The following is a 19239-nucleotide window of genomic DNA, read 5'->3' on the forward strand; positions in this document are numbered from 1 at the left end:
AACTAGGGCCTGCCATCTGCTGCTAGCAGCAGAGACTCTGGTCGCACTACGATGGCGGCATACTTTCAAGTCTCCCCATCTTTGAGCACTGACCCATCCTGGGGAAGGAGCCATGACTCCTCTGCCCAGGATGTGCATTGTTTCTTATCCCAGAGAGCAGGTGCTCTCTACCCAGGGATGTAGAAACATGTCAGGTGGTGGCTGGTTGCCTACAGCCGGTCAGAGACCACACCAGGGTTTGCAGGGATTCAGAGGGTACCTCTGGCTACATGGTACAATAAATCCCACACTGGCATCAGTTTGGTACCAGACACTTCTGTATTCAGTGAAGCCATCATGATGTTGTGGCACTCGAGTTGTCGAGCTTCCAGCCCATGTACTCTATGGCTTCACTGGCACTTACAATATCAGAAAATGGTGCGCAATATTGTAGGGGCATATCTGCTCATTGCAGATATGCACTCGCCTGTAATATAGTGCACTCGGCCTTACGGCTGTAGGGCCTGGTAGAAGGGTTGCTTACCTATGCTGCCAGGTAGTGCTAGCTGGCATGGCACCCACGTAGGGTGCTATGTCGACTTTGTTGTTTACTCCCTCACAGGGGCATGCTGGTTGCAGGGGCAGTGGCATGGTTCCATTGAGGGTGGAGGGTCCCGCTTCATCTCTCTCGGACCCTAGGTACCCAGGTACTCGTTCCTCAACCCGTATTATGGTCAGACCACTCCCTAATCACTTTTAGTCTTTCAAGTGTCTCCTCTTCCAGATTGAACCCCGTTAGTTCTGCCAAACGTTTGTTTAGGCCTTTTCATCTGCTATCTAGTGATACGTTACTCCAGGTTTTGGCTCGTTCACCTTGCACTTTGTCCGGTGATGTGGAAGTTGACCTACCCCATTATACGGAGTGGCTCACAGCCATACTGGCGGATCTCGTGCCTGAGAAAGTCGTCAAACCTGGAATGAAACGTTCTTCTGCTCCTTGGTTTTCATCTAAGCTTAGAGAACTACGTCAAAATTGCAAGAGAGCCGAAAGAACTTGGAGGAAAGACTATAACCCTCGTGAGAGAGAAAAATTTAAAGATCTGACCAAATCCTATCATAGGATGATTTGGAGCGAAAAAAAATCTTATCTTGAACGGCGGATAGACGAATCGGATAATTCCTGTAAGGAGATTTTTAAAATTGTTAGAGACTTCACTTCCCCATCCTTAGCCACCTCTGTGCAGTGTCATTCAGAATCTTGGCTGAATGAACTTGCACATTATTTTGTTGAGAAAATAACCACTATTCAAGCCGACCTTGCCATTCACTCCAACCAGCCTCGGGCTGTGGATCCTGATGCTATTTCTTTTGCTATTCCCACTCTCTGGGAATTTCCGCAGCTAAGCCTTACTGCTTCATTAGATCACTTGACAAGCTTGAAATCGGGCTCTCCTCTTGATCTTTGCCCGGTCTCGTGTCTTAACAAAATAGCCTTTGTGCTAAATAGTCCCATTAATTCCATTCTAAATTCCTCATTGTCTTCTGGCATTGTGCCACAGGCCTGGAAGAGCGCCTGTATTATTCCTTTAATAAAAAAACCAACTTTGGATCCCATCATACATGCCAACTATAGGCCTATTTCTTTGCTCCCTGCTCTGGCAAAGGTGGCGGAAAGACATGTGCACCGATCCATCTCCGATTTCATCGAGACTAACAACTTATTGCACAGTACTCAATCTGGGTTTCGTGCGAATTATAGCACAGAGACCGCATTACTGGAAGTCACCACCGCCATTAGAGAGGTCTTAGACTCGGGAGGAAAGGCCATGTTGGTTATGTTAGACTTGTCGGCGGCGTTCGACACCGTTCCCCATGACACTCTCCTAATTCGACTCTGGGATTGTGGCCTTAGGGGGACGGTGTGGAAATGGCTCAAATCATTTCTAGCCAACCGTCGACAAACGATCTGGGCGCCACCTCACTCCGCAGCTATGTCAGCCCTGGAAGTGGGGGTCCCTCAGGGGTCTATTCTTAGCCCCCTGCTTTTTAACATCTTTATGGCCCCCCTTGCAGAGGTTGCGGAGTTGTTTGGCGCCCAGATCGTGTCTTACGCTGATGACACCCAGCTCTTGTTCACTCAGAATAAGAACGAGGTGTTTGATGGGACCCGTATCAGAGGCTGCTTAGAAGCAGTCTTTGATTGGTTCAAGAGACACGGCCTGAAATGCAACTCCGATAAATCGGAGCTGCTCTTTTTCGGGTGTGTCTCTGAACCAAACTGGAAAAACTGGTGGCCTCAGGATCTTTTTCCCCCTGCCAATGTCAGTACCAAGGCTAAAAACCTTGGTATTATTGTTGACAATGAGTTGACTTTTGGACCTCAAATAGCCTGTCTTGCAGGGAAGTGCTTTGGTATCCTGCGGATGCTCAGAAAATTCCTCCCTTTGATTTCTGTGAATCATCGAAGGGTTATTGTCCAGGCATTGGTAGGGTCGCGCCTGGACTATGTTAATGTCCTTTATTTAGGTCTTCCTAAATATCTTGTAAGGAGACTCCAGGTTGTGCAAAACTCAGCTGCTCGGGCCATTTACGGTCTACCTAGACGAGCTAGTGCTTCTAATCTGCTGAAGGAATTGCATTGGCTTCCTATAGCCAAAAGGGTGCTGTTCAAAAGCCTGACGCTTACCTATAAGGCCCTCCATGATTTGGGCCCTAGGTATATCAGAAAGCGCCTTGCTTTGTACCAACCGAGCAGAGCTCTTCGCTCCGCCTCCTTGTCTAAAATGCTCGTTCCATCCATCAAACGAGCCAGACAAGGGGGGCGTTCGTTTCATTACCTGGCCCCACGTGCTTGGAATGAACTTCCAATTGCTCTTAGACAGGCCCCTAGTCTGTTGTCTTTTAGAAAGACATTAAAAACATGGCTTTTTATTTAGGAATTGTGATGTCTTTCATTCTCAGTTATGTTTCCTTTCCATTAAAGGTCCTCTTCGCCAAAGCGCCGGGACACTCCATTGCGAGTAGCCGTTGCGCTATAGAAGAGCCAATTAACATAACATAACATAACAGGGTAGTTTACTAGGGATTTACAGGGAGCAGAAGTACCAGTTGGGAGTTTGTTTTAGGGAAGGAGCACTGGCACAGGGTGCCTGGCTGGCAGGAACCCTGTGAACTACATTTGAAACCACATCAAAACCAGGCAAAAAGTGGGGGATAACCATGGGAAGAAGCACTTTCTCACACTGTGTAAAGAGTCCAGTGGTTCCTTTGGTGTTGCATAGCAATCCCTGTCAACTCAAAGTGCGCTGTTAGGGGTAGTGTGGTCGAGCAGCCTTAGGCTTAACACAGAGGAGTGCAAGACATTTCCAAATACATACAGTGATCAATAAACGACACACGCACAACTCGAGGAGATCCTTACATATGTTAAGGCATCAGAGAACAATCTTTCAGGTAAACATGTTTTGAAGTATATTCTTTTCGCTTTAAAAAGTGGACACTTGCAATTTGAGTTCTGCAATGTTATTCTATGGAAGGAAGAACTAGTTCTGCATGAAGGGATCGTACAGCTACTTAAAGAACAATTTCTAGGAGTTAAGGTGAGTGGGTGGACAAGGTCCATGGAAGCACCAACAGTTCATCATTGGCTGGGTGGATGCGTCAAAACAGCCTCAGTAGCCCCGTAGGTTACTATGGAGACCAGTCACTGCGGAAAGAGGCTGTAATCCCTGGCTGCAAGGGGGTGAACCAACAGGGGGATTCAAGGCTTGCAATGCCTGAGGACGTAGGGGCACCTATGGTCCTATTATCCGGAGCCCGGGGGTTACTGATCAGAGGTGTCTTTAGGTGTTGGGTTTTCTTACCGGGAGCAGTCGCGGTCGAGGGGGCCTGCATGCAGAGGCTGCAGGCGATGTCTGGGAGGGCACAAGGGGTTAAACCAAGAAGGACTCTAGCTCTTCAGGGCTGGGGGACCTTGTTGACTACGGTGGCCCACTTCAACTCTGGTTGACTCGGGTAGGAGGCGACTGGTGCAGTGGTGGCTTCAGGTGTCGGATTTTGCATGTTCCGGAGGCCTCAGAGTTTTTGCTTTAGGGTTTCTGAAGGATACAGGGAACCGTTCCGCTGTTCTTAGGGATGTCTTAGTCTATCGAAGGCAGGAAGTCCTCCCAAGGTTCTAGAGTCACCAGCTGCAAGACGATTCGACTTTGGTTCAGTTTTCAACAGGGGATGCAGACAGGCCAGTGGGGCTGGTACCAGGTTAGCTTCCTCTTCTTTCCTCTGCTTTTGCGGCTCTTCGGTGTCCTCTCTTCCTAGGTCGTCAGGATCTGCTTCTCTGGTGCCTGGGACTCCCCTAAATACAGCATTCAGGGGCGTATGGGGAGGGTAGGGTAGTAGCCTGTGGGCTACTGACCCTTGGGGTTGCTATGCCCACTGACAAGTTCCTGTGGGGAGTGGTAATAACCCTGTCCCAGAATTCCTAAGTATGCCATCACAGACCAGGCAAATCCCTTGCTTAGTTAGTTCGTACACCTTTTGGGAAGTGATTGCATTACTGAGATACAAGATGACAACTTTCATGTCAACACAGGCACAGAGGCTGTCACAGTCATGGTGGGCTACTTTGTCTATAGCACCCGTCAGGATTCTATTCCATCGGACCGAAGAACTTACCTAGAGTCGGTCAAACTTCTGGGGCTGAAGACTGTCATGGATGGAACCATTCACACCTGAAGGGGTCATCTAACTAAGTAAATAACGCTACACCTCCAATTACGGCTCCTGGCCTTGATTGCTTCACTGCTGCACTGTTTAAAGAGCATGCCTCGTTGCTTGTCACACATTTGTTAGCAAAGTATGTGGAGTCTGTCTTCCAGTGGTTCCACCTCCCTCCTTGCACGAGTCTCTTTGTCAATACTCACACCTGGCAAGGACCCCTGCCGTTGTGATTCATATCTCCCGCTCTCTTTGATGTACAACAAGATCCTAGCCAAACGCCGCCCCACACTTCCTCCCCTTACTGCCAACCACTGTGAGGCCAAACCAGGTGGGTTTCGTTCTCAGGAGGTCCACCTTTCATACCATGCATACTTTCTTTGCCTTACTCCACACCATTAACTGACCCTACACGCAGCAGCAGATTTTTTTGGACGTCTCTCGAATAGCCATATATATATTAGATTGGCTCGCACTCCTTGGGTTGAGTCGCACTTTTATCAAACTTATTAGTCTGCACCATTCCCAGCCTGTGGCCCACTTGCAGATCAACTGTAGCATTCCAGCCCATTTTGCAGTAACAAGGGACACCCGCTGGGTGTGCTTGTTGAGCTCCAATACTCTTTTCGATTGCGTTGGAGCTGCTCGCAGCAGGCCTCCGCCAGCATTATGCCCACCGCGGACTGGCATTCACCCTTCAGAATCTTAGTGTTGCTATATGTGGATGATGTTTCCTTATATGTTGGAGATCTGTATGTAAATCTGAATCCCCTCATCAGAGAATTCACAAGATTCGGCGGAATGTCAAGGATTGACATCTGCTGGCAAAAATCGATTATCTAACCCCTGACGGACGAGACGTCCCAAGCTGCTTCGTAGTTCTCTCTTGTCTGGGCAGACAGCCCCGTCAAGTATCTCAGGATATGGCTCAGCAGAGACATTGACGACCTGTGGAGATACAACTGTGGTTGGCTACTTACATGGCTGTATGGTAGTCATGGCTTGGAGGCGACTTCCCTTGTCCCTGACTGGCTGTTTAGCCATAGTGAAAATGACCAGCCTCCCTAAATTTCTTTACCTTTTCATTAATCTGCCAATCCCCTTGCCCCTCCACTTTCACCATCGAATCAGAGTGCGTTTGTCTCCTTAGCCTAGGCAGGTGGCCAGCCATGTATTGCCTGGGAGATCATGGCACTTTCCTTTGAACAGTGTGGCCGAGGTGCTCCTGACATGGACCTATATTATTTTAGGGCCCTACCTCAGTTCTCTCACTGTTGGCTTTTTTCCACCCATTTCGTGGCTCACACAGCCCTTGAATCTGGCCATGTTGCACCCTGCACAAGGCGATATTCCTGTCTCGTAAGGCCCTGTGTGCACAGATTGACACTGTGGCATGTACAGTGTGGGTATGGGATGAGCTTCGGTGCAGAGCCCACATTGAGAACCTCTTTTCTCCATATGTGTCGCTCATTGGACATTCCTTGTTCCCTATTACAAATGACTCTGGCACGTGTACTAGACTTCGCAAGCTGCACCTCTCATCCATGGGCATGCTTTACCCTGATGGCACCTTTCTCCTACTGCAGTCAACCTTACAGGGTGATGACACTATCTTTTTGGGCACATTTACTTTCTGCGACTCGGGTGACGTGCTTCATTCCTAGATTCCCCCTCACATTCCAGGTGCTCGAGACGTTTCTGAATATTCTCCACACAAGCTCATAATGAGATTATGCGCTTGTATGCAGGACTCGGAATCCATACGTACCTGTACGAGCAAAAGTGCTGGCTTGGGATCCTAATATTGCCTCTCCCCCCGATGTACAGTGACGCTACTGCTGTGCCCAGGCTGTCTCATTAACTTTAATTTCATTCACCGACTAGATCACACCCCTCTGAGAGGGTTTAAAATGGACCTGGGCGCAGATACGTGATGCGCATGCTGTTCATTCCCAACTTCTAGCTTCTTGCACTTTGCCTTGGACTGCCCAGAAATCTCTAGCTATTGGGATTGAAATCTTCGCTATGCTTTATAATGGGGCAATCGCTCGAGCACTGACACCCCATCTCCACCCCCATGCCATCCCTTGAGCGCTGCTGGGATATGTTGAAGTGCCAGAGAGGCACAAACTGGCTGCGCATCTTCTGCTTGCCAAGTGCAGGGTTGCAATGAGATGGGAACGAAGTGCACTGCCACTTGCTACGGACTAGTTTAAAGCTGTTTGCCTATTGCAAGGAACAGCTTACTGCTTTCTTGGAACTTATATCTATACGTTCCTGATCTAAAGATATTTGGCTCCCCGCGGAGGTGTTCCTGCATGCTTGCGCTGATACAGAGGAGTGCGAGAAGGCTGCTCTAGGGAGGATGCTGGCGAACCATGCAGGTATGTGAATCTAACCTGTCTTGAAACTCTCTAACACTATTAAACATTTACGATTCACTGCATGGGCATTACCGTAATCGCCACCTCAACTGCAAATGTTGCTTTGTGACTTGAGTGGAAGTCTTCCTCTTTTTGTCTCCTGTTTTCCCCGCCATTGTTCTTTTTTTCTTATTCCGTGGACTGCTCTGGTCAATGTCCCCCTGGCTGAAATGCAATGCTGCATTATTGTTACTTTAGTAACTGAAAGCAGCAGTCTACTGTAACCTTTGCTTTGTTTGAAAACTCAATAAAAAGTATTCAAGAAAAGTATGCCATCACAAAGATGGCTACTTATGGAGAATCGCGTCCACCTCACAGTAGCGCACTTAGGGTGGTACTAGCCTGGAGATGGCACGCCTACCCGACTAACTAATTTCCCACATGTCCAGGTGCCAAGGGGCCCTGGACAAAGGGGTCAGCTTCTTTTCCTGTGAGGGTAACCAGGTTCACATTTCAAAGGTGTCTGTCTGAGGATTGCTGCCCAAGGAAGGCTAATCAGCAGGTCATCCGGTGGGACACCCTCGTCCTGGGAATGCTTTTGTTCTGGGTCTCCTGAGAGCAGAGGCTCTCGCCCTAGGAGGGCAGAACAGTGTCTTGGGTGGAAGGCTGGATGAAACCAGTCCGCAAGGACACCAGAGGCTGAGAGGTTTTCAGGGGGCACCTCTTAAGGTGCACTCTGGGTGCATGTATTGGTAAATCCAACACTCGTATCAAACATCTCATATTGGTAAACCCACACTGATGCCAAACATCCTTATTTTCAGTGAAGCCATCATCTAGCTGTGGAACACGTTTTCACCTGTGCCCAGCACATGTTGTAAAATGGCTTCCCTGGTTACTTTTAACAGCAATAATAGGACTGGCCAGCACAAAGGCATATCTGCTCATGCAGGTATGCCCTCACGTGTAATATTCAGCACCCTGCCTTAGGACTGTCATCCCTGCTGTAGCGGTGACTTATAAATATTACATGCAGTGTTGAGATATGGCACACAGGGATGTGACATGTTTTCACTTTTGTCTCCACTAAGACACGCAGCCTGCCATAACAGCCCTTCATGTGCTTGGTGAGGTGTTCCTTAGTGTGGCACAATCTGTGCTGCTGCCCTTAGGGGATCCCTTAAGTACCTCAGGCCGTATGTACCAGGGGTACCATTTACTGGGCACTTGCAGAGGGTGTTAAAGGTTTTGCCAATTGGGGGAAAAATTGTATAGTTTTGGGAAACTGCTTTGGCAGTGGAGACCTGGTTAGCAGGAATGCAGTGCCCTTTCAGCTGAAATCACATCATTATCCAGGGAAACTGGGGGTGACCATATCAAAAAGGGACACTTGCCTAAAGTAAGTAACCGTTTCCTTTCAACCAAAGGAACCTGAGCTTGCAAAAAGATTTCTGCTGTTGCTAACAAGATTCACCTACCAAACAATTTTTTCCTCACTCTGATACTTTCAAACAGTACCCCAGATGGGTATAGGGTTTTCCAAGCATTTCCTCCGATGTCAAGAATCTGTACAAAATCAGATTCTGTTCTCTTCTAATCTCCAGACTGTGGATCTTAAGAATTCTACATTTAAGGAATCTGGTTTAGAGGGTATACTTTCTTCCCAAGACTGCAGAAGGCAGGATACCCAAACTTTGAAAGTACATGGGCATCTACTCATTTCTTTTGGAAAAAGCAAAACATTACCATTCTTTATCTAACATGTGCCAGTAAGTGGTTAAAGGGGGTAAGTTGTGAATGATAAGCCTCAAAGTTTTTCAGCATCATAGCCTCTGGATGGTGTTCATAGATATGTTGTACAATTATTTCCACATTTGTTTGAAAAGTTACAGAAGAAATTGCTCTGGTTCCGAAAAGGAGTCCTGCACTACCAGTTGCAAATGCTTGGTTTCAAAGTATTTTGCCAATCTGATAGACATATCTATAGACCTATCTAGCCGAAGATTCCTTAACTTAACCTCTTCGATGCGCGTCAAATTGCCCGGAAGTGCAGTCTAATTTCACGCATGCGCAGATCGGACGGCCCCTGGCTGTCTGACGCACACGCCCCATGTGACGTCAAGACGGGTGGGGGCTGTCCGACGCATGGAAGGGATTAAGATATCCCAGGCATCTGGCTGGATCCAGAAACTATTGTTAGAGCAATACCCTTGCACACCAGTAGGGAGCGTCCGCCTGCTCTCCGTGGCGTCGTCCATGCCGGAAGTGATGTCTGTGTCACCTATATAGGTGCTACCTCGCGGGCTGAAGGGAGTTCTTTCCGCGCCAACTGGCGCAGATCCATGAACAGAGCTACCCTGTGTTCTGTACCTGCGCCAATGGCCCCCAATGGATCCGGTGTTGGATCCGGCCTTACCCCTGCGACCCTCCGGTCCCCTTACCGAGACTCCCAACGCCAAGAGCACTTTCTGGTCCTAGGTCAGTTCCTCAGCCTTATTTTGAGTGGCTAGGAATGGAGGAGGATTTGGACCGGTTGCTGGACCCTTTACAAGAACAGCCTGAGTATGACCTGGACTGACATGAGGAACTAGACGAGGCCAGTGGCCTGGATAGCTCCCCAGATTCTGGCCTGCTCTCTCCCCTATCCTGTCTACGGAGGAGGGAGCCTCATACTCTATGGTGGTAAGGGCAGCAGAGGTCCTACTCCTTTAGCGGCCGCCCAGACAAATATTTTGGCGAAGGTTCTGTAGCTGGGTGTCTCCTCCTTGGCACCCCTTCTGCCTTTCAACAAGGCTTTAACTGATGTCCTTCTGGGCACCTGGTCCAAACCCAGCACAGGGACCCCTGTGAATAGGATCATCACACCGCGCGACCTGAAATTCCTCACCAATCGCCCTACCCTCGTGAGCTTGGTGGTCCAAGCCTCTACCTCACCTTCCGCACCCCCAGACTGAGAATTTAAGTTAAATGCAGGGAAAACAGAAATCCTGCTCTTCAAGGATGCTGTTACCAGCTGGTCCCCTAGTTGGTGGCCAGAAGAACTAGGCACAGCTCCTATTGTTGTTAAAAACCTAGGAGTCTTAGTAAATAGAGACCTTCATCTGGAAGATAATATAGCAGCTACTAAAAAAGCCTGCTTCTATGCGTTGAGCTTGCTCCGCAAGATTTTTCATTTTCTCCCTATTAATACTCGGAAAACATTAATCCATGCTTTAGTTCTTAGTCGCTTGGATTATAGCAATGCTTTGCTGATCTCGGCTAAAGACTCTGATCTACAAAGTTTGCAGGTGGTGCAAAATACGGCTGCCCGTTTGGTGACTAGTGCTCCCAGGCGGACTCCATCTCTTCCCCTACTCTTCAACATACATCGGCTTCCAATTCGAAAGAGAATCCACTTTAAAGTGTGCTGCCTTGTGTTTAAGAGCCTTAATCAGATGGCTCCTATGTATTTGGTCGAAAAGTTAATCAAACACATTCCATCTCGCACACTGTTTTCGGAAGGAAAAGGTTTACTTGTAGTTCCTCGTATCAGGCAATCCAGACTAGGAGGTAAATCCTTCACTTACATTGCCCCCACGTTATGGAACCAACTGCCTTTAGATCTCCGCCTGAATACCAACTATTTGGCCTTTAGGAAAAAGCTTAAGACTCCTCTTTTCTAGCTCTATTTCCCCCGTTGTGTTGTACGGCTTTTGTCCTCAGCGCGGAGATACCCCATTGGGGTGAGTCAAGTGCTTTCTAAATGTTTAAAATAAATAAAAATAAATAAAGAGGCTGGATAGATTGGGCAAGAAGATTCTTTCTTCTGCCAGTCCTGCATTGTAGTAGGTGAACACTGCATTCTTCTTGGGCTGTTACGCCCACTCTTTGTGGGGAAATGGTCGCACAGGTGCTGCTACATGTTCCAGATGAGACCCGGGCTTTTCTCTCCAAAGCGCTATTGAAGAGGCAAGATGCAGCCAAGTTAACCATTCGTTGTGGGCTTGACACCACTGACTGGGTGGGCAAAGCAATGCGTCAACGGTGGCTATTAAACGCCATGCCTGGCTGCAGACATATGGCTTTTCTAGGGATTTCCAGGCTTCCCTTATGGATATGCCCTTTGATGATGCATGTCCATGCCCTCCTCCCATCTACCATAGAGCTGTGGCCGCCATCGCACCAGAACTACAACGGACCATCAACCCCACCTTCACAACAGGCACCTTCCCTGATGAATGGCCCCTGCTCAGGAAGCCCTCAGCCGACCCCACGACCTCAAGAACTACTAGCCCATCTTGCTCCTCCCCTTCACAGCCAAAGTGGCAGAGAAGACAGTCAACCGGGAACTGACACGATTCATCGAAGATAACGCCATCCTCGACCCATCCCAATCCAGATTCAGAAGCGACCACAGCACAGAAACCTCCCTACTCGCCGCCACAGACTACATCCGCACCCTCCTTGACCAAGGCCAATCCGGAGACATACGAGGAACCGCCTGGACTGGATCTGATCATTTCTCACCTGAAGAAGCCAAAGGATCAGGCTTACCACCCTTCCTCTCCATGCCCACGAAAATTGTCTGCGGAGTTCCACAAGGGTCCGACCCTCTTCAACATCCACATGGCCCCTCTCGCAGCCATCGTCCGACAACACGGCCTCAACATTGTATCCTATGCCAACAACACCCAGCTCATCCTCTCCTTCACCAAAGATTCCACCACAGCCAAACAACTTCCAGAAACGAATGGAAGACTTCGCAGTCTGGATGACCAACAGCTGCCTGCAGAGAAGATGGAGGTCCTCAACCTCTGGACCACCCCTTCAGCATGGGACAACACCTGGTGGCCGGCAGACCACACCAAAAACCTCAGCATCGTACTCGACTCCTCACTCACCATGACCGACAGGTCAACGCCTTCAGCTCCAGCTGTTTCAACACCCCTCGCGTCCTAAGCAAGACCTTCAAATGGATCCCCCCCTCAGTCGAGGAAGACAGTCACCCATGCACTCATCACCAGTAGACTGGACTACGGAAACACACTGTACGCCGGCATCAACAAGTCCCTACTCCGCAAACTACAGACAATAAAAAATACAGCCGCCAGACTAGTCCTTAGCATCGCCCGGCACACACACATCAGCCAACACCTACGAAAGCTCCACGGACTCCCCTTGGACAAAAGAGTCCCTTTCAAGGTCCTCACCCATGCCTACAAATGCCTACACAACAATGGACCCAAATACCTTAACAACAGAATCAACGTTCATGTACCCAAAAGAAACCTCAGCTCTTCCAACCTCGCACTGGCCTGCGAATCCACAGAGCCAGAGCAGGCGGAAGATCCTTCTCGCACGTCACAGCAAAGACCGGGAACGAGCTACCGGCACACATCATACGCGTCACCTCCCTGAACATCTTCAGTAAGACCCTCAAGACCTGGCTCTTCGGCTAAGAGACCTGCTTACCCAAAATCCCTCCCTCTCCTCTCAGCACCTTGAGACTCTCACAGGTGAGTAGCGCGCTTACAATTCCCTGATTGATTCTCACCTTCCTGATGTGTGCTCCATTTGAACCTTTGCACAACTGCCTCCTTCTGCTGCTTACCATAAAAACTGCCTTTTTAGTTGTAATCACATCTGCCAAGAGGGTGCATATTGCAGTCTGTCATCCAAGCCTCCTTTTCTGACCATTTTTCCTGGCAAGTTGGTGCTTTGCACTAGGGCCTCTTTCTTACCAAAAGTGGTTACACCATTCCATGTTGGTCAATCTGCCCACTTTCTACGCTCCTCTGCATATCTCTAAAGAAGAGGAGCGAATCCACCATCTGGACCCAAAGATTGTTGTCATTCTACCTTGACTGTACTAAAGAATTCAGGGTGGACAACCAACAAAATCTTTGTGGGGTATGTTGGATCAAAGAAAGGTCATGCGGTGCAGAAGAGAACTATCTCGCAATGGGTCTTCCTCGGCATCAAAATTTGCTATGCTCGGGCCGAAAAACAGCCGGACTCCAGAGATATTCGAAGGTTGGGAATCTGCTTCTAGATTGTCTCTACCAGAAAAGGCGTTATCAAAGGTAAGTAACTTGTCAGTTTATGCCTTTGCGGGTAGTAACAGCTATAACAAGAAATGCCATATTGATCTGTTTGCACTGTAACTGCTTTCTAATCCAGATCTGTAATACTCTAAAACTTCAACAGGATATGAAGACTTCTCTAGACATTCTTATGGACTCAGGGTTATGGATTAGATTATCAGGATCCTTATCCTAACCTGTAAAAAGTATAGAACTATCTAGGAGCCACAGTTGAACCAAATCTAGCAATAGTGTTTCCTTTGGAATGAAACTTTTCATCTAAACCTGTTGATGAGAACAACAACCCATTTTTCAGTAGCATGTTCATGTCTGTACCCATGCTTCCCAAAACATGGCTATATATGCAACCACTTCATGAATAACTAGAGGTTCAGTGGCCTCGGATGCCAGGGCTAAAGGTTTTACCTTTTTTTTGGAACACCATTTAGTACCTTTTATGTTGATGCAAGAGATTAAACGTTTTGCAAGATGTTCCCATTCTGGGAACCAAGGGGGGTGTGGGGGGGGGGTGAGGGGGGGCACTCATGTAATCTTTCTGCTCAAAACAGATGGTCTTGGACAGACAATCAGTACTTATAAATATGCTGAATAAATCATTGGAAACAGGGATGGTGCCAGCCAGTTTTAAGGAAGCTCGGGTGAAGCCATTGATAAAGAAGCCAGGAGCTGATTCTACCATCTTGAAAAACTATAGGCCTATTTCTCAATTGCCGTTCTTGTCCAAAGTCCTGGAACAACATGTGCTGAAGTCACTGGCCTCGTTCCTGGAGTCCCACCATCTTTTCCAGGAGCGCCAAGCGGGATTTCGTGCACATCATAGCACCGAGCTGGTAATGCTCTCGGTGCTGGATGAGCTTAGGGGGATGGCTGACAGTAAAAAACCGAGCGCCCTGATACTTTTAGATCTTTCAGCGGCGTTCGATACTGTCAGCCACACCCTTCTCTTGGACAGGTTGGCCGGGTTCGGCGTTCGGGATAAGGCCTTTCAATGGCTCCAATCCTTCTTATCAGGGAGGACGCAGCGAATCCAGGTGGGGGATACTGTATCGGAGGTGGAAAATTTGACGTGCGGAGTCCCACAGGGCTCCGCGCTGTCCCCAGTCTTATTCAACCTCTATATACAACCACTGATTAATTCCTTGGTAAACAAGGGTTGCCATGTCTTTAACTATGCTGATGACACCCAGCTGCTACTTAGCATAGACAATACTGTCTCTGCTCAGAAGTATGCTCAGGATACTCTTAGATTTGTAGTCAGCTGGATGACAGCAAATTTATTGAAAATTAATCCTGAAAAGACTGAGGTGTTAGTGGTTTCGACCACAAGCTCGCCCTGGAGTGACCTATATTGGCCTCAAGAACTGGGTCCCACCCCAAAACCTTGTGATAAGGTGAAAAGCCTTGGAATTAAAATTGATAGCGAATTGTCTATGATCAGCCAGATCTCCTCGGTTGTAGGGACCTGTACTGGTCTGATTAGACAATTGCGAAAATTAGTCCCCCTTCTCTCTACATCTATACTCCGCACTGTAGTTTCGGCCACAATCATCTCGAGGCTGGACTACGGAAACGCGCTTTATCTGGGCCTGCCTAAAAATCTGACCAATAGACTGCAGATTGTTCTGAACGATGCTGCACGTCTTATTTTTAGACTCCCAAGGAGATCTCATGCTTCTCCTTTGCTTCAGAACCTTCATTGGCTCCCTATTAGACAAAGGGCGGAGTTTAAAAGCCTTTGTACGGCCCACAAAGCAATCTATGGGCAAGCACCTGCCTATATAAAGGACCGACTGCAGATCTATAAACCGGAACGATCTTTGAGGTCATCAGATGCTCAGTTGCTAGTCTGCCCAAGGTTTAAACTGACAACTAAGGGCGGGAGATCTTTTTCAGTCCTGGTCCCCCAAATTTGGAACAGATTACCCGAGGCCCTTCGGAAAGAAGGTAATCTACTACGCTTTAGGAAATCATTAAAAACATTTTTGTTTAGGGAAGTTATGGTTTCACACGGATTTGTACGCGGTGCTGTTCTTCTGATCTTTTTTGGGTGTTGTTCTTTGTCCTCTGGTTATGAGCGCCTTGAGACCTGCCGGTGAGTGGGCGCTATAGAAGACAAAATAACAATAACAATAACAATGCTGTAATCAAGGGCAGTTCGCCCAGTCCTGACATCAATTTTATCCATTACCATATTGTTTATCCCACTGCAAACATGCTATGCAATGATTCTATTATCTAAATAAACTTGGGGAGTCTGATCCAGAATGCTGTTGAGACTCGCTGGCAATGTGGAAGTGATCTTTTGCAAGAAACATTCTCATAAAACTGCATCCCCTAGAACTCCAGAAAAGAAAGTGGACTAGAACAACTGATAACTATTGGCAATACAAGGCAGATCTCGCACACCTGATGTACTGCTAAAATAGACTTTTATGATGAAAAATATGTGAATGCAACGTCAACACAACCTGCTTCTCATAACCCCGATCTAAAGGTAATGTGTGTTTTTTACTGGACCAGTGGAACACGTGCTTAGATTTTTCCTCTAATCCCTCCTCTTCCCACCTGATAGCCAAGATGTGAAAAATTAAAGTACATTTGGTTTAGATCCTTGCTCATAAAGCCAGTCTTTCCCTCACTATCCCTGTAATTAAACATTTCCCCAGCATTTGTTATAATAGCTTCCTTTGTCGTAACTCTAGTCAGATGGGTTTGTGAGCTTAAATATTTCTACATAGATTAACTCATCACGTTTTACAGTGTAGTAAATTTGCCGAAAGAAGTTGCCTTTCTTTTAAAAATCATGAGATTTCCATTCTAACCACTTTTTAACTCCTCGGTCCTTCTCCCATAGAAACGTCTCTCCACATTCTGTATGTAAAAAGGGCTCTGAGACCCTGTTTTGTTAACTGCTGGTCTAGTTGTATATCACTGTCCACCCTGACTTAAAGCTTAGCTAGATGGACTGAATCCTAAGTTACATGCAATCAAAAAGCGAACAAGGCACTGCTGTGGACGCCTTGGGCCCATCAAACTTGCCAAAATACTTCTGTTATAGGTATTTTCTCCGAATCCATAAACAAACTTGCCTGTATCTGTATTCCATAAGCATTGTCAAAAGTGTAAAGCTGTCTTGCTCCTTCAGCTGTATTCTTGAAAATTGAAATTTCCGCCTGACGTGCACTGCATGATGTGATTCTGGCAGCTTATAGAATTTTTAAATGTACAGTTTCAGATGGCCTACGTGTTTATATATATATATATATATATATATATATATATATATATATATATATATATATATATATATATATATATATATATATATATATATATATATATATATATATATATATATATATATATATATATATATATTCAGTCGGTTCAGGATGCACAGAAACGAGGAATTCCCCAGGAAGCAGAATAATGGTGTATACTTTTATTTCGAGATCTTGCCAGCAGCACATTCACTCAGAATCGGCATTCTTGAATAAAGCCAGACGCGTTTCAGGAACTGTTGTCCTTTCCTCAGTGGCAGCAAGACTGAAAGTTGGCGCTGCACACGCACGTTAGTATATATTACTTCCACCTGCCCCAGTGGGCGTGTCCTTTACCCTACGCATTCTGGTGCTTGTAGTGCGTGTGCTCCGTGAACCCCAGTGGGTGCCTTCTTCCGTCTAAAATAATGCTAATGTTCATTTTTCCAAGTGGGTAGAAGCCTCACTCCCAGTGATGATGCTGCCCTGCTTTGTAGAAAATCGAAAACACCCGTGCAGACTTCAGCCCTGAAATGAAGCCTGCTTGCTTCCTCCCGATGTCTCCCAGCGCTGCATAAGTGCTGAGACGGGCCTGCTGGTCACAGTGGTCTTTCCCCAACGGCCGTGCTCGCCGTTAATCAATTCAGTCGGTTCAGGATGCACAGAAACGAGGAATTCCCCAGGAAGCAGAATAATGGTGTATACTTTTATTTCGAGATCTTGCCAGCAGCACATTCACTCAGAATCGGCATTCTTGAATAAAGCCAGACGCGTTTCAGGAACTGTTGTCCTTTCCTCAGTGGCAGCAAGACTGAAAGTTGGCGCTGCACACGCACGTTAGTATATATTACTTCCACCTGCCCCAGTGGGCGTGTCCTTTACCCTACGCATTCTGGTGCTTGTAGTGCGTGTGCTCCGTGAACCCCAGTGGGTGCCTTCTTCCGTCTAAAATAATGCTAATGTTCATTTTTCCAAGTGGGTAGAAGCCTCACTCCCAGTGATGATGCTGCCCTGCTTTGTTTTAAAATGAACATTAGCATTATTTTAGACGGAAGAAGACACTCAGGAAAACAAAATAATGGGACTAGTAGCATGACCACGGGGCTCTAATTCCACCACTGTGAGTGTGACTGACATAAATGCCAGCCTCCGGGTAATCACTGTTCGATTCACCAGGACTCCAAGACCCATAATCCCCTTAACGACCATGCAGTTTCACAGTTCGTTAATTCATAACCTGTGTGAAAGTTCAAATGGCAAATATTCGTTATATTGGCTGTATCCGTACCAGAATAATCATATTGTCTTTTCAGATAGATAATTGTGAAAAATGTCTCAATGTCACTAAATGTGAGCAGCACGAGATGTAACTTCGTAGTGGGCACACAAACGAGTTCGGAGGAGATCGATGAATATAAATTAGATATGCCTGAACGAGCCTCACTGCTTCCACATCGGCATCCACAGTGCCCAATCACCAAAAGACGCCAGTATCCCGGGCAAGTCATTTCTAGCAACACAAATGCAGAACCAAGTGCTGGCAGTCAAGAAACCGCCCGCTCCTCCATCCGGATTCCCCACAGCTGTCATCCTTGTTCCTCTTCCCGGCGTACTCTCTGGGGGCTCCACTGCATAGCACTCCCATGCTCATCCAAAAACAGTAACAGTCAAAGTGGAGCCACAAGTCGACTGGTGGTACGTGTACAGCGTCGACCGTCGACGCTGAAATTAATCAAACAAGACAGTCCTGCTCCAACAAAGAGGAGGCACGTACTCGAGGTAAGTAGGTATAGGGCTCATTTATTATTTTTCAGGTCACCCATGACCACAAAATAAACGAGAGACATGTTTTGGCCGCGCAGCGGCCTTTATCAATCTAGTTAGCGCCATAAACTTTCAAGTATATATAGTCCTTGCCCCCACTGAGGCATAAATAGACATACAAAATAGACTGGGCTGTTATGACGAAATGCTGATTACCAACAAATTCCTGTGTGTAACCAATGTACATTTTGAAAGTTCATAAATCAAAAACATGACTGGTAAAACATGCTACATAATTGATGTAAATAAAGTGCCAAGTAATATATATATATATATATATATCATTTAAAAAAATATATATTTTATTTGAAGCCAACAAAGACAAATCAGAAATGTTCGCCTTTTACTGCCATGTTTTCTTTAATTTGTTTTTCATGTGAACACTATTTAAGTGTTCCACATATCCTCTTTTCTTTAAGTGCAGCGTTAACCTTCTTTTAATGGATTCAGAGGGAACACCTGACAAACTGCTTTTCAGTATGGGCAGACGTAATGCTGTGTTCATCTAGTATTGACCGTATATTACTATGTTAAGAGTGTTAAAATTACTTTTGAATGCTATATGAAAATTATTTTACAGGCCTGCTTTGTGACTTGCTATGGTCTGATCCTGATAAGGATGTGCAAGGCTGGGGCGAGAATGACCGTGGTGTTTCCTTCACATTTGGAGCTGATGTTGTAAGCAAATTTCTGAACCGTCATGATCTGGATTTGATATGTCGTGCTCATCAGGTAAGTAGTTTAAGAATGTAAAACACTTCTTTCCAAATGAATATTTATTCCTCCACATTCCTTGTCTTGAAGTATCTCAAGGCAGCAGACTAGATCTCAAACATTTTTTTAGCACTTCATCTATCTTAAGTTAATTGGTAATGTCCCCTTAGACTTATAAATGAACCAAAATGAGGTTCTTTAAATTGTTCTTTCAAAACTCCTTACTGTTTTCAGACCACCAAAGGTCAATTTGTGTATGCAGTTTTCATTGCACATTGCTCAAGCCAGCAATACTAGTTCCTT

General features: G+C 46.6%; 1 protein-coding gene across 1 annotated transcript in view; it reads left to right on the top strand.

The window, feature by feature from the left end:
• Positions 1-19239, top strand: part of PPP1CB (protein phosphatase 1 catalytic subunit beta) — a 297580-nt gene that overhangs the window by 225397 nt on the left and 52944 nt on the right. The window contains exon 6 of the mRNA XM_078647507.1: positions 18803-18954. Within this exon, the coding sequence (XP_078503633.1) occupies positions 18803-18954 (152 nt within the window). The remainder of the gene's footprint in view (positions 1-18802; positions 18955-19239) is intronic.

This window comes from Lissotriton helveticus, chromosome 6 (assembly GCF_964261635.1).
Source record: "Lissotriton helveticus chromosome 6, aLisHel1.1, whole genome shotgun sequence".
Taxonomy (NCBI): Eukaryota; Metazoa; Chordata; class Amphibia; order Caudata; family Salamandridae; genus Lissotriton; species Lissotriton helveticus.